A 14,458-nucleotide genomic window follows, 5' to 3' on the forward strand; every position below is an offset into this window, starting at 1 on the left:
CCCACATTCGTTGAACAAAACAAACCCATTCACTGTATGTAGAATGTATTTGTGCTGTTCTCATTGGCTTTATTAAAGAATCAATCTCGCTCTCAACTGGGTCTGAAGCTATGTTTTCCCCGTTACAACCAAGAAAGAGGAGGACGAGGACGAGGCGAAAATGACCAGGCTGGCAAGTTCATAGGATTGGTCATGAATCATGATCCTAGGTTTGGTCAATGTTTTGGTTCATTCTTGGTGGGAGCGTTTCCCTCTGGGTAGCCAGTTCTTCATCGTCGACGTAATGGATCATGGTGATCTCGCCAGATCCAGAAGGCAATGCCACCAGAACCTCGGTAGAATTAGATTGACTCGTAGGGGACGGGGCTAGTGATGAGGGTAATGACGTAGGTGGTAAGGGATGGCTTAAAGGGGCTATTTTTCTCACCAATCCGGATCTGGATGATAATGAAGCCGTCGCTGACGACGACGACGACGACAACGACAAAGAAGACGGGATATTTATACTTGGAAGCCCGAATTGAGGACTATGATTAATGTTAAGAGATGCATGGGGAGAGGATTCGGGCAAAGCCACTTGCGCTTGATTGACGAGCAATACTTCTTGAGATATGGAACCTGGCGCACTTGAGTCATGAGATCCAGCCATCTGCAACAGAACAACAACATCAAGATTGGAGTTGGTAGACTTGGATGTACGCCATCCGCTACAACGCATTGGTTCCATGCTATTTCAACAATTTAAGATGATTATTTGTGATATCAATGAATCCAGGAGTAATTATTTCGAATAGCTGATGATGCTCAATTAACTTACTTCAGATATTCTCCTTGGTCACTTGACATTCTATTACAAAATGTCATATATTGATTGATCGGTATTATTGCCCAAAAACAAAAACAAAATTTGCTGGAAAATGTAACGACATTGTATCGAACATTCTGTCATTTCAGTATTGTCGAAAGTTTAGTGACGTCATTAGAGTGTCCACGACAAGCCTCCCAATATTAACTGGATTCTGCATTGAACCTTTGAAATGTCCGTAAATGTGAGGAAATTTTGCCGCTTTGTGTAAGCTGGCTATTGTAAAATCCGATACACAAAATGTCTTTTACAAACTCGAGAGTCTCCAAAGAACCTTCATTAATGAAGTTGCACGGGTGATGAAAAAGCGCACAGGATTGGTATTAACATCAAATTTGACCCACCGTGTTTTAGCTGTCTAAGACATTAAGATGCAGCAACATCAAACACGTTCGTCTCCCAATTTAGACTTGGGCGTGCTTGGGTATGTGTGTCCAAAGTACAACAAAGGATGGGGATATGGCCTAAGGCATGTATAGCGTACAATTACCCTTAATTTTTTTCCACCGGTCAAAGCAAGGGCAAGCCCGAAGGATGTCCCTTTAATGTTGGCAATCTCAATAAGCTGTCAATAGAAAGCAAGAAACGGACGTCCTTTTTTTCTATCTTATTTCAAGGACATGCCATCCGATAACTGTGATCTTTCAGAGCCTGTAACCTAACACGACAATTAAGGTCGTCTTGATTGGCATGCTGGAGGTACAAATCGATCATTTTCTACACGTGAAACGATTTTTATTTGCAAAAAAATGCCCAATGCATTTAATTTTGCATCTCGAAAGGGCTTTGTGGGTTGATCCAACCTCGAAATAAAAGTAGAAGCTAAAAGATTGATTAATTAATCATTACAATTGAATGGTCTTTCGACTTCGCAAACTAAGACGTCTGGGGCAAGTTCATTAATGTATTAATACAAAAAGGGCATTAAACCCAACAGATAGGTCCCTTTTAATTGGAACACTGATTTATCATCCCCTCTGGCCCCAAAAAGAGACCCTCATAGAGAACCTGTTTTAGAAAAAAAGTGCAACCAATATTACATTCACTTAACAAAATATTCTTGAGATAAAGTCATCCATCAAGAGATTGGCACTATGAAGTAAGCAAGTGAAATTGTGTAATCACTTGGCTCCAATTCTCAAATGAACAGGAAATAATCGTGCGCAAACTCTCTTGAAACTAAGAAAGAGAGAAAAATGGTCACACAATTAAAATTACCTCTCTCTTTCTCTCTGGCCTTAGGATAGTTAAAGCCTGATGAGGGTTACATTTTGCCCTCCCAACAAGAGACTCATCGATTCATTACAAAAGCCTATTTAATGGCTAACGAGAGAAACACTGATCTTCATTACGCCGAGGCTCGTTCTTGAAACCCTGTGTTATCCATTAATAAAATTGACCTTTACCCGTGATAGGTCACTCACTTTCACATTCAAGGATCTTATTCATGATAGGTTTGCTTAGTTTTATTTGACTTCGTAGGAGGAGACCCCGGGTCCTAGGGGCTATAAAAAAACCTACTATTCGGGTTCTCCCTGATCTCGTAACGTGGAACGGCAGTGGATGCCCAGCTTCATTGGTCCATGACTAATTGGATGCGCCAAGCGGAGGCATTGGACCGAATTCCCTTGCAGATGAAAGGCTCCCTTTAATATTTTAGGAATGTCAGGAATAGAGAGAGATCTCTGTTTTATTGGCAGAAGACAGGGTAGACATTTGGACTCGGGAGTGCGTGCACTTTGAATACCAAAGTGCACATCTCTATGAAACGTACATGCAAGATTTGCATTACCCGACTGTCATTGTTAGGCTACGGTTGACGGCTGTCCCAACACTCATTAACCCTTCTAATGCCTTTCCAGCGCAACCCTGAAAGATCCTGAAGGGCCCTGAATGTTACTCCTACTTTCTTCTTGGCATATATCCTAGGTACATCCTTTAAATGTGAGCTTGAACGTGGTCCATTACGTCTAAAATGTCGTTAAAGACACATTAAAAGGTCCACCTTGGCGTTCACTGCGCGTGGTAAAAGATGCGGTCATTCGTTTTCTTTATCGTTCTCCAGACACATTCGTTCTTTACTCCCTAGTCCTTGGTGACAGTGATGCTATCGTTAAATTCATATGACCAAATAAATTCCTCACAAGTCTAATACTTAAAGACAAACGAAGGTAAAGGAGTCGATTGAGCAGGCTTACTCTGGCTTATGATGATTTCTTAAAACGAAACTCAAATATCTTCTATCATATACGTATAATGCTACCACATCATTTACCATGTTCGTCAAATGACGGTTCAATTAACTTTGTTTTGACAAGAAATTCAATAGACAGTATAGCATACACCAACCGTCGCACTTTCTTTTGTATACAAAATAAGCCGTGCCCCATTATTGAGCCTCGTCTCTCGTGGCCTTTCCAGCCTTTTACTCCATGCATTAGCGGAATACACTCAATGAACGTTTCCAGACTCGTTGGCTACATGGGTCAAAAGGGTTGGCGGAGGTGCTACGTAAATGAGAACAACCATCTTGGCCTGATATTGGTCTGGGTTAAATGATGAGGGCTGCCGCTCAAACTCGATGGAGACAAAGTAGGTTCTTGGAAAGGTATGCGTTCCTTGGTAACCTCACCTGATGATTGATAAACCCCTTTGATTATTCCTTCTGCACAGTATAGTGGTTTGTACCTTCTTAGAGGCCACTCCATCGAGTCCGGATGAATCATGGGGCGACCCATTCAAAAGGCTTTCGATATGGATGACAGGTTGGGCTTGGGAGACATTATCGAAAGGTTCATCGGGGTTTGTGTGGCCTTCGCCTCTGACGTCGATTTGGAGCTCTTTGGTTGTTGGACTATGACATGTCTTCAAGTGGCTTTGAAGATACCGCTCACGACCAAATGCACGCAAACAATGGGAACATTGATACACATTCAGGTGGACGTTGGTGTGTTCTGGAACAGCGATGACGGTGTAAAGATTCCAGGAACCGCACATGGAAATTATGATTTGGATATTTGGCCATAATTGGGTAGATTTAGACACGTGGCAAAAACGATGGAACTCGCTGAATCTTGGTGAGACCTCAGGGAGCTCCATCGAGGTGGCTTTAAGCAATTTGTGGTAATGCGCTATACATAAATAGAGCTAGACGTGATTATGCGTATATTGTGGATCAGAAACTAAGCACCTTTTTGGGTGATGAAAAATGGGGGAAAGAGATTAAAAATCGGAAATGAGTCAAATGGGGCTACAGTTTGGACAAGTAATGGCTGGAGGAGAGGTTATTACAGTAATAGCAGGTGGGGCAGATTTACAAAAACTTTGAACTCCTTCCGAAATTCAATTTTGTATACAAAGAAATTCGATATACTGTGGAAAAAAAATCTGGTTTTAAATATGTAGGTACCTGCATAATATGTCAGAATTTTAGCTGCCAGGTTATGAGACTTACTAGAGGTTTTGGAGTGTTCCCAAGCCAAGAAAATTGCCATTCAAACTTTACATGCTCAATAACACGTAGCCCTGATAGTCGATCAATCGATCGCTTTTCGTCAAAGTAAAACATTTTGAATGACATAAAATATGATTTATCAAATACACCCAATATATAGAAACCTCTGTCACTTAATCAAAAGCCAGTTGCTATTGCGCTAGTGAATATATTTCAGGAAGAATTTCAACCCCGACCAACGAATAGCCCCCTTATGCTGCACGAAATATGTTTTACGTTCTGCACTTCAGAGGGCGCTTTGTCATTCAGCCTCTACCAAAAAAGGGCCGATTGGACCAATTTCCTTTTATTGAATTATAATGAGTTTGTGTTGTTTTTGGCCTATTCTATCAAAATCTTATTTAAAATTAGTACCCCGGGTCACATAATGTCCGGAAAAAATTGCGTTCAAGGCAAGGCAAGAGCAGTTTATGTAGCAATCTACCGTGCCTCTTCCCGTTTTCTTTGGGCCGTGTGACGTTGCAAATAAGGGCCCTTATTGACATAATTTCGAAATGGTGCGTGAACGTGTTCGTTCCAATGAAATTGTTCCAATCCACTTGAGCCAATTCTAAATTGAAACTCATTTCCTTCATCGAGCCATTGAGACTCTTCAAATCAGTGAGTGGGACAAGGGCAATGGAAGAAGGTGAGTGTGTAAGTGCGCTGGGATTCGAACCCGATGGTTGTCAAGTGACGAGCCAGCCAGCCGGCCAGCCAGCATTTCAGGATCAGTGGGAGACTTGGAGTACCTTTCAGGGAAGCACGTTGAGAAAACGAGGCTTGGCAGATGTGACACACGAAAGGTTTTTCTTTGGTATGGACAACAGAATGAATCTTCAGATCGGAGGGACACTGAAACTTCTTTTGACACGTGGGACATGAAACTTTTCGTTTGATGTATTCTTCACCCGTGTGCAATTTGGTGTGGGTCTTCATACCTGAAGAAAAAAAAAATAGAGAACCCAGAGTTACAATCTTGGCCAAAGCTAAATAAATGCTTGGGTATTGAAGGAGGCTTTTGGATTGAACAATAGGTCATTCACATTGCATGAGTGGGAATCGATTCTGCCGAAGTGACAGAAATTACGCTGCCAAATGTCATGTTTATCCTAACCACAAAAGCTTCATCATGAAAAAGACTTGAAGGCTATTGGAAAGTAGCATGGGGCTATGTACTCAATGGTTGATTGCCACCAGAGTGAATGAGCCAACTTCCTGCTATGTTGTATGTTGTTTGGGACCCAAGTTTCACGCCTTTCTTTGGGTGAGGAAACCCTCAAAGGATCCTAAGTTTGACTCACCCAAATTTACTTTTGGGTACTTGACTGTGAGACCATTTTGGTGGCCCATCATTCTTGCTCGGAGGGATTGGGCATAAAATCTTGACAATAATTGATGGTTGTTGATAAAGCACATAGAGAATTAGATGCTCTCCCATTCCATCCTGCCACTAAAAGTACAAAACAGTTTTTGTGGGAATCTTGTACATCTCGATCATTTATCTTTGATGAGAATCACAAGAATGGTTTACAAATTGAAGATCTTGTACGTTGATATGAAATACTCGATAAAGAGCCGGGCAAGTAAGATGGTAAGGGATGCTCTTATTTAGCATTAGGAGCTACTTCACGAAACGTTTGATCTTGAAGTCTTCCACTGGATAAATCCAGAATAAGTGATTTTACAAATGGAACAATCTTACTTAAACCTTCAAAAGGCTTCGTTTTCATAGCAACGTTTTGGACATTTGCCCCTAGGGCAGAGTCTACGTAAATTCAGGTCGTAGTCAAAGATGCAGAAAGGAAATCAGTCGAACATTGTTTTGAAAGTCCAACCGGGAAGTTCGCACCAACCGCCGTTAACAAATGCTCCACAAAGTTTTTTAAAATTGTTCCATTCGAGCGTGAAACAAAAGAGGGAAAAGTTAACATTAGTTATGCTGACTTGTCCTTTGTTCATAGGGAAGCGTTATTGAATGGAAAGAGAAGATTCTCCCCAAATCGCGTCCATTGTTCTATTACTGGCAGTACTTGAATCAGACCGTCATCAACCATTTCCAATAAATAGTTGACCAAACCATCTACTATTCTCAACATAACTTGAAAGAATGGATACTGCAATTGAATCGGTTAATGCTTAGAATTCATGAAATTCATTCCGCACATCATAATGTGCTGCAAGCAGTTTACAATTGTGCCCGACATCCTGACGTTAACATGGAAAAAGCAGGACACAATAAGTGCTACAGCTGCTCCAAAGGTCATCGCCTCACTTGTGTAGAGTACAACACACTACAAGGGTGTTTTACCTTTCGATTAAGACTTGTGGTGGTCATCATTTGAAAAAAAGTTTTCCGGGTCTGTATCAAAGTACAGAAGCAAGTACAAGAGGCTGAAGATAAAGCTTTTCCTCACCCGTAAAGCTATCAAAGTTCCGACCACAATACACACACAAGAAGGATGGTCTCTTTTCGGCGTGAAGTGTTTCCTTGTGACTTTTAAGAGCTCGTTCTCGCTTGAAGGATTTGTTGCACCCAAGAATGGTACAAGTAAAAGCTCGTTCCGCTGAATGGGTGACCATGTGATACTTGAGATTGTGCCTCTTATGGAACCTCTTGGGACAGCGAGGACACGAGAACGCTCTGAAACGGAGAAGATCGGAATCAATTGACTCCAACCATTTCAGTCCCTAGCAACATTTGTACACAAAGCAGATTAGATTCATTGTCACGAAAGCACCTCAAGAAGGCATAATGTCACTGATTTGAAAGTAGTAGGCTGCGTTATCCTTTACTAGACACAGAAGAATGGAGCTCTCGACATGTTTTATGGCCCATTCTTGGCCACTAGGTCCGAATGAAGAGGGAACTGTTACGAAATTTGAGAACTTATCTTATTCAACCTCCTTTATGTTGTTCCTTAAATACAATAGTTCTTTGGCATAGTTGGCTTTGTTTTGGTTTGTCTAGCTCAAAGGCACCTCTATGTCTAGGTGAGCAATCTCTATCGAAGATGACAATCACTAATTGGCGCATTTTGAGGAGACTCTACAAGGCATATTTTGTTTTCCAGTGAGTATATTGTGAACATGTGCAACATACACTTTTTCCCAAACACGAGCAACATGCCTTCAGAAAAACCTTCGATTCTTAAAGACGATATCCTTTTAAAGATTTCACAAGATAAATAGTCACACTTATTTGACAATATTCAGAGAACTGTTGTCATGCTCCATTCATTCATGCGTTTTGATAGACTGCCACTTTCCCTGAGTGCTAAAGAACACAAAATGGCCCGCCAAATTCATTAACTTCTATGCGGAAAGATAATGTGAATATTAAGCTCAAATATGTGTTCAGCTTTAGGAAATTTACCTGTCCTTTTAAATCAGTGAGCATTTTACATTCTCAAATTTGAACTATGAATGGTTCAATTTCAGTTCGAAATTGCTTGTCGATTGGTTGGTTGGTCTTTTAAACTGTCCTTTTGGGTCCTCCCCCATATGCATAAATCATGATCCTTTGGCCAATTTTTTGGTTTTTCAGGTCTCGTAGAATTCAAAGGCATTAAGATTGAGGTTTAATATAAAGATTGGTTGTATTGAGTTTCCTCAATTCTTCCCATTTTCACGATTCCTATATTCTAAGGATTTACGAAAAGAAAAAAAATAAATTTTCGTTTTCAAGTCCACAAACTATAAATTATTCAATCCTAAAAGCAGAATTAAAATATCAAATTTTGCTTTATTAAGGGATTTGATGATGGGTGTGCTAAATCCTAAAGAGATCAAGCAATGTCCTAATCATTACTTTGTATCTTTGTTTTAAATCAAGGCAGTTTTTGGGCGAATTCTATATTTTCTTTATTGAATACATTCAAAACTTAGAGTAAATGTTTGCATGATTGGATGCCAGTGTCTGTACTACATAATTGATGACTAGATAGACACAGGAAAGACAATTCCAGACAATATAATATCAAAGAAAGAGACTCAATTGGGTCACGATTTGGTGTATGGCATCACTTACTTCTCCTCCTGATTATCTTGCTTTGCACTATGGATCACGTTCACGTGGTCTCGAAGGTTTCGAGAAGACATGAACACCTTTGGACAGAGTTCACAGGAATAGCGTTGGCCCAAGATACACTTCTTAATGTGTTCTTTGAATTTGAGCTGGACTTTAAATCGCTTGTCACATTTTTTACACTTATACGGAGCATCAGATGTGTGAATAGCCAAATAATGAAGATTCCGGCTCTGGAACGTTGCAAAACGCTTCTCGCAACCTCCGACGGGGCACGTGAATGGCGATTTCGGGTATATCATTGACATATCTAAAAGAAAAAGGCAAAGATGTTGGTAAAATTGGTTGTACCAATATACATGTTTACATAACGACAGAGTTAGTTTCCGATTACGAGACGATTTTACTGATAAAAATACATTAATTAAAAGCATTTTAAGTAGTATAATCTGGCACGGATAACGATTCAATCCAAATTCAAACCAATTCAACCACAGTTGGTCTTGATTTTTGACACTAAACATGACACGTTATGTGCTTGTTTTAGACCACTTCTGGAAGGCCACAGAAGTAGAAGAACTGGAAATTTCAAGGCATGGAAAGTATGCCCAGAGCTCAATATCAAGCTCTTTAATCCCTTTGGGCAAATGGCCTCTCATTCCGGTAAGAATACTTGCATGGGTTTCAACATGATCGAAGGTCTGGGTCAAAGAGGATACAATCTCAAAGGACACTAGAGTCACTATACCGTAGTTGTTTGACCTTTATTTGAAAGATCTAGCTTCAAAGGAGAGAACTCGCTCACTTGGAAAACATCATCAAATGTATTAGGCTTGAGAGTAGTATATAACTGAGCTATTTCCAAGCGTTAGATTACTTTATTCCGCCATCCTTTTCCCAGATGAACTTGGAACAAGTGACTTTGACCTTTCCAGCAAAAACTAAATCCAAGAAAATACACCTTAGACAAATAAGAGTGATTGTAGAATCGAGGGATCCTGTTTGTAAGGAAAACATTGGCACCAAACCGCCATCGAAAGCCAACAAAAAATGGGAGTCCTAACTCCAAAGGCTTAAAGGTAGTCAATTCCACCACGAATCATGTGTTCTGAGAGTAGTGTTAGTAAATGGCAAAATTGAATGGGTTTACGTATGGTGATGATTAGACTCGGCCAAAATTTGCATTTAAAATGAATTCATCTTTTTTACATCCTCACGCCAATTTGCCAACAAAAATTAGGAAAATATTTGACCCCACCAAAAACGCCCTTGACCTAAATGTCCACCCTGAAGTAATTGAAATTGCCGAATATAATGGAGAAAGAGTTAAAAAGATTGCTTAGAAAATGGCAAAAAGATATGTAATGCGTACGGTTTTGCAAGATTTGCATCCTGCAAGTTTTGGACAGTCCTAAAAATCATATTGCCTGAAAACCTCATTTCCCTCCTTTTGAAATAGGGTCGTCTATCTTTCATTGCCCAACTTTTCCATGCCTTTCGATCCAATCTTGAAAGTGGATGCGAACACACGCAGGCCTGTTGCAACAATAACTCAAAGGTAATGGTTTTGAACTTTTGAAGCCTCGAGATTCCCAACCAAAAGGCTAACGCGAAGCTGATCAAAAGGGCATAAAAAGGGGTAACTTATTCAATTCTAGAAACACGCAGAAAGTTCAAACATTCAGCAGGGTTGGTTCTATTCTAGCTCGTAACATGATGAAGTTCATTTAAAAACATTTTAGCAACACTAGAATCAATCCCACAAGACAAAAGAACGTATGCTCTTGACCTAATTGGGCAAAAGAAAACCGCTACGTATAGTTGTGTCAAAGGTGTCAAAAATCGCAATTGTCAGATATTTGATAGAGAAAAGCACCGAAATGATGCCATCAGACAAATACAGTTGGCACATTAACATTCCCATGGTCAAAAACCACAAACTTCTTTCAGTTCTTCGTACATGTACCCAACAAAGTGGAAGCAATTCGCAATGTTATAACACGAAGCAAAGCAAATTTGGTTTACCAAACTACATTACTATTCACTAACCTCGGCTGATACTTAAAGCATTATCTTCTCGGCCCACTTGGTCTTTGTTTTGGCGGTCTTCGTGGATTTCGAGGTGAGAATTAAGGTTCGACTCACTCGTAAATTGTTCGCAACAAAACTCGCAGATGTGATCTTGAAAAAATTCTTGCCTCGTCATTTCAAAGCGAGTTCGAATTTTATCCAAACCATCCTCATGGCTGGAATTGCCTTGAATCAAAAGCTCCACTGCAAGTTGTTCCATTTTGCCCTTGTCCCATTGTAGCTGAGGAATAAATGTCCACAATGTTAGTCCGCAGTACTTGCTGGCACAACAATATTTTCTAATATTCTTGGGAGGTCGTTCCCCAAGTTCATTGAAATGCCAGGAACCATCTTCAGTCAAACTGGACTCCCCAGATTCAATTTGGGGAGTCTTTGGAGGACCTTCTTCCGAGGGACTCTTCAGGAACAAGCATTTGGGAAACCGACCTCTCAAAATCTTGGTTCTCAGCAGGATATCTGTAAAATAGAAGAGTGGATTTCAAATTCTACATAAAGTCACGTTGATTTGATTCGCTAATCAAAAATTCAGCGGATTCTCGCCTCCCATTTCACAAGGGATTTAAAAAAATGTGCGAGCGCAGACGCAATCAAAATAGGGAACCGCACGAGTCTCATTTTCGTATGCAAATCCTCACTTTTCCGTGGAAGATTTGTACTCTTTTTATCTTGCTATAATGAGTGAGAGGATCAGAACAATATAGCAACATATACCCAATGTTGGGCATTGTTGGGACGAATAGGGGAAACTCATTTTGTGATTCATGCCAAGCCATTTACAAAAAAGTATTTCTATTTCATCGTATATAGAGTTAGTTTAGTGCTTGAATGTAAGGTTAATGTGGAATGCTATCTAAAAATTTGTCCAAGTCTGACTTGAAAGATGCTGGCAGATCAACAAGGCCTACGTATTCCCTACGAATATTAGAGGGAAGCTAATCAAACAATGAAGGAGCCAGCCCGAGAAAAGAAGAGATGCGGACTTCATTGTTCGAACTAGCCTGGATTCTTGAGGGCTTGAAGGTGCTCTCAAAACGCACATTAAGCCTCTATGGTCCCTAGAATTGACCCTAAATCCTGGGTTGGGACAAAGCTCATGGATGCTTTTAAAAACGTGAAAATTATTTTTCAGAGCCAGATGGATGAAATCTTTTAAAATACATTTTAACATAACAAAACTTCATGACAAAATCATCACAAATATGATTAGCAGAGAGCACATATCAACTTGTTTTTTTTGATAAAATGAGTGAAAAACATTAGGCCTTCTTTTGTATGATGAAAATACTTGAATCCATGTTTTTTTCTCGATGCTGGTTCATTCTGGTGAAGTTTTGTTTCACTTTATCATCTAGTGAAGTCAATTCTATGTGTGATATTATGCTCTTGCTCCCAATGTACAGTGCTAGTCTCTTGTTTCATATAAATATGTATACAGAGCCCATTAATGAGTTCAATCAAAACTCATAACACTTTGTAAAGAAGGAAGCTCATTCTGAGTCTTTCAAGTTTCCGTGTTTTTTTTGTGACCAAAAAATTCGGGCATAAGTGCTATTTTGTTATCATGAAGATGAAGACAGTCGATCCATGCGTAATCGAATTTTGACCGTTTAGGCATTTAAACCCAATAATATTCCGTCCAAAAAATTGATATCAAACTCAAATACTTAACTCAAATAGAAAATCCACATCTTCCACAAATCCACAGCCCCATGACAGGAGAGGCAAAAAATTCTCATCTGAACATGACGACTACATTGGATCTTTACTTCCATAATTGCTGAAAACTAATTCATCAATTGCAATCGAGGCAATCGAGTTATTTCGCCTATTTAAAGAGTTGTCACTTTTCAAACAAGGTACAAAACTGTTTTGAAAGCATTTCTTCATATTCTTTTCCAACTGAAGTAGTCTCCAGTCTTTCCTTTATATTTTCACGCCATGACATGGCCAAGAGTCGCAATAAAGGCATTATTCAAGTTATTCAAGTTATTATTACATTTTATTAGCATTACAACGATCATTACAATTTTGCGACAATCTCAATCTAATTTTGTGCCCTTGTTTTCGCAACCACAGGAAAGCCAGAAAATATTTCAAGCCATTTGTGAAAACATATAGTACAAAAACGTATTTATACCCCTCCAATCATTATAATATCTATCCAATTTTGTTGTCACACAATAACCAGATTGTCAGAAGAAAATAAGCCGATCAGACAAGCGAGTGAAAAAGCTTGTTTGGGGTATCATTAAAGATTCCTCATGTTTCTCACTAAAATAGGATTGATTACTAAAGAAAAAAAAAACCATTCAGGACATCTCATATTATGATTCAAAAGAAAAAAAAGTATCCTGCAGTTCTTTTCAAATCACAGACTATATTACTAACGTACACAAAGCACTTAAGCGTGATACTTTGCTCCTTGATTGAAACTCAAACTTGGATGACGGCAACTTTTTTGAAGTAATCTCTAAAATTGGGTTCTGTTTTCACTTATTCCATCTAATGTCCTTTGCGAGGTACAGTATTGTGGTCTTTTTGGTTTGTTTATTTGTTAAGGAGTCAGATGGCAGCCAGCTTTCTCGCTGGTGTCTGAATGTAGAGGTGTTCCCTCTCTGATATCACAACCATCATTCATTCTTGTCAATTCGGGAATGACCATATACTACGGGTTCGTCCATTTAAGTTGTAGCAACTGATATTGTGATAAAAATACCACAAAAAATCACTAGTCAGGGATAGAATCAAGGCTAGCATAATGGAAAGAGGACACTCTACCAATAAATTAGGGTTTCCAGCCATAGACATTTGCTTTAGAATATGGGGAGGAAAAGTCTAGTTTTGATTAAGAAAATGGGGATATTCAACTCAAAAATAGTCCAAAATACATTTCAATGCAAATCAGACTAATTCATGCGAAGAAATTCAAACATACGCCACAACTGGAAATGGAACGTTTTCGCATCCAATTCCAAGCTCCCATAATCACATCTGGTCCAGTTCGAGAAAATGATTTTCCAATTTGGTGTTACTTTGTTAAAACCCTTTGACGGACCATGTCCCTACACACCGATGACTGCAATGCATTTTACCACTCGTTGCTTCCGAATTCCCTCATGGTTTGTCCAACCCACAACGAATAACAATGTTGACAAGGACCAAAATGCATTTTGCTCAAGGAAAATCCTAACTACGTACAATACACCCTAAATGCAGGCAAAATGCCACTCGCAGGTTTTGATGGGCACGTAATATCATCTAAATCTCTAACAAGTATTCCTCCGAAGACTAAGAGCTTGTCTTTAAAAATCCCAATCTTAAATGCCATTGAAAACGCACCCAAAGAGACGGAAACAACAAGAAAAATAGCAATAAACTTTCCTTTCAAGAAAGCTGGGATCAAATTTAAGCTTGTAGTTCAATCATTATTTCACAAATAGCTGCATGTTTTACTAAAACGGAACTTAAATTCATACAATTATCGTCTTTATCGTGATGAAATAAATGAATATTGACAACCTGCTATCATTCCACAATTCGGGATTAACGCTTGAATACCCATCTTTGAATATGACGGGGAACAATGTTAACCGAGTCTTTCCTGCACTTCTTTTATGCACATTTTAATTAAGAATACAAAGCTCCATGTATTTTAATGCACCTGACAAATGGAGATTAGAAACCTCATGGAAAAATATTTTCAACGTGCCGTGCAGTGTTTTGCGTCAACCAAAACCATTTTAGAAATGTGATTGCTTTGACTCCCGTCTTAACTTTAAAAAAGGGGTAGTAGCTCATTCCTTTATCGTCGGGAACAGACAATTGCACCACTTGAGTCTTCTTTCTCTTTACAAACCCCAGATAAAAGAGTAGCCAAAGTTTAGGCACTCTTATTATACTGCAGCCTCTTATTATAGGTATTCAATCCCTACTCTACGTAGAGAATATTTTCGAAAATGTGAGAGACGTCTGGTCTGACATT

The 14,458-nt window shown here is 39.3% G+C and overlaps 1 protein-coding gene across 1 annotated transcript in view; it reads right to left on the reverse strand.

Annotated features, from left to right (window-relative positions):
• Positions 1 to 28: 28 nt before the first annotated feature.
• Positions 29 to 14,458, reverse strand: part of LOC131880030 (zinc finger protein 354C-like) — a gene marked incomplete in the record, with an annotated part of 15,275 nt that continues 845 nt past the window's right edge. The window contains 7 exon segments of the mRNA XM_059226525.1: positions 29 to 366; positions 428 to 649; positions 3,554 to 3,819; positions 5,111 to 5,299; positions 6,776 to 7,002; positions 8,389 to 8,695; positions 10,435 to 10,932. Coding sequence (XP_059082508.1) covers positions 289 to 366; positions 428 to 649; positions 3,554 to 3,819; positions 5,111 to 5,299; positions 6,776 to 7,002; positions 8,389 to 8,695; positions 10,435 to 10,932 — 1,787 coding nt within the window.

The sequence above is a fragment of the Tigriopus californicus genome, chromosome 5, assembly GCF_007210705.1.
Source record: "Tigriopus californicus strain San Diego chromosome 5, Tcal_SD_v2.1, whole genome shotgun sequence".
Taxonomy (NCBI): Eukaryota; Metazoa; Arthropoda; class Copepoda; order Harpacticoida; family Harpacticidae; genus Tigriopus; species Tigriopus californicus.